The following is a 939-nucleotide window of genomic DNA, read 5'->3' as shown; positions in this document are numbered from 1 at the left end:
TCTTAAAATCCCACCTTGACCACGGTTAGCAGGCCCTCATTGGTGGTGGGGTCAGTGGGGATGGAGAAGCGTCCCGTGGGATCTCCAGCGATGATGCGGTACACAGTGCTCCAGGCCGGAGTATGAGGCTGGTCTTTATCTGTCACTGTCAGGTTAGCTACGATCACATTCACCCTGTTCTCATGGACCTCCCCGAAGAACTGCCACAGAGAGAGAGAGACAAACAGCCAGGCGGAGAGTGAGAGAGTGAGACAGAGAGACAGATGGAGAGACATACAGAAAGACAGACAGACAGAGAGTGAGTGAGCCAGACAGAGAGACAATTCGAGAGACAAATAGAGTCAGACAGACAGACAGGCAGACAGACAAACAGTCAAAGAGACAGACAGACAGACGGCATCAGTATGTCAGTGTAATGAACTGAGACCAACATGGACACGATGTCCTCTGTCTCTCAGCAGCTCAGTTCTGCTGTTTCCCAAAATAAAGACCACATTTCCCATAAGCACTGCTCCTCATGTCCAACCTGCTCAGTCAAACTGAGGCATAAACACACTGGATGTTTCACTGGCTCTCTGCTCCTTCACCATCTGCCACTGCCAATAAATGCTCACAGCTTCAGTGCTGCTTCATAGCCATTAGATTCCCCCTTAGAGTGTGTGAGTGCGTATGTGTGTAGCGTGTGTGTGTGTGTGTGTGTGTGTGTGTGTGTGTGTGGACCTACTGTGTCTGTGGTGAATTCAGGGGGGTTGTCGTTGACATCCGTGATCCTGATCACAGTGGTGGCAGTGTTAGACAGGCCATACGTGGGGTTTCCCTCCATGTCAGTTGCCTGGATGATCAGGGTGTACTGGGTGACTTTCTACAGTCAGACAGAAAACAGAGAGGGTCGTCATCATCATCATCATCATCACCATCATCATCATCATCATCATTATC

General features: G+C 49.9%; 1 protein-coding gene across 1 annotated transcript; it reads right to left on the bottom strand.

The window, feature by feature from the left end:
* Positions 1–14: 14 nt before the first annotated feature.
* On the bottom strand, positions 15–862 carry LOC111658247 (cadherin-2-like; the record flags this gene model as incomplete). Its single annotated transcript, XM_023410697.1, has 2 exons — positions 15–200; positions 725–862. Coding segments are annotated over 2 exons (324 nt in total), but the record flags the coding sequence as incomplete, so codon positions are not given.
* Positions 863–939: the final 77 nt, after the last annotated feature.

The sequence above is a fragment of the Seriola lalandi genome, unplaced genomic scaffold (genome assembly GCF_002814215.2).
Source record: "Seriola lalandi dorsalis isolate HSWRI2012SDOR001 ecotype SW California unplaced genomic scaffold, Sedor1 jcf7180001979013, whole genome shotgun sequence".
Lineage (NCBI taxonomy): Eukaryota > Metazoa > Chordata > Actinopteri > Carangiformes > Carangidae > Seriola > Seriola lalandi.
This window is presented reverse-complemented; position numbering and strand designations above follow the sequence as displayed.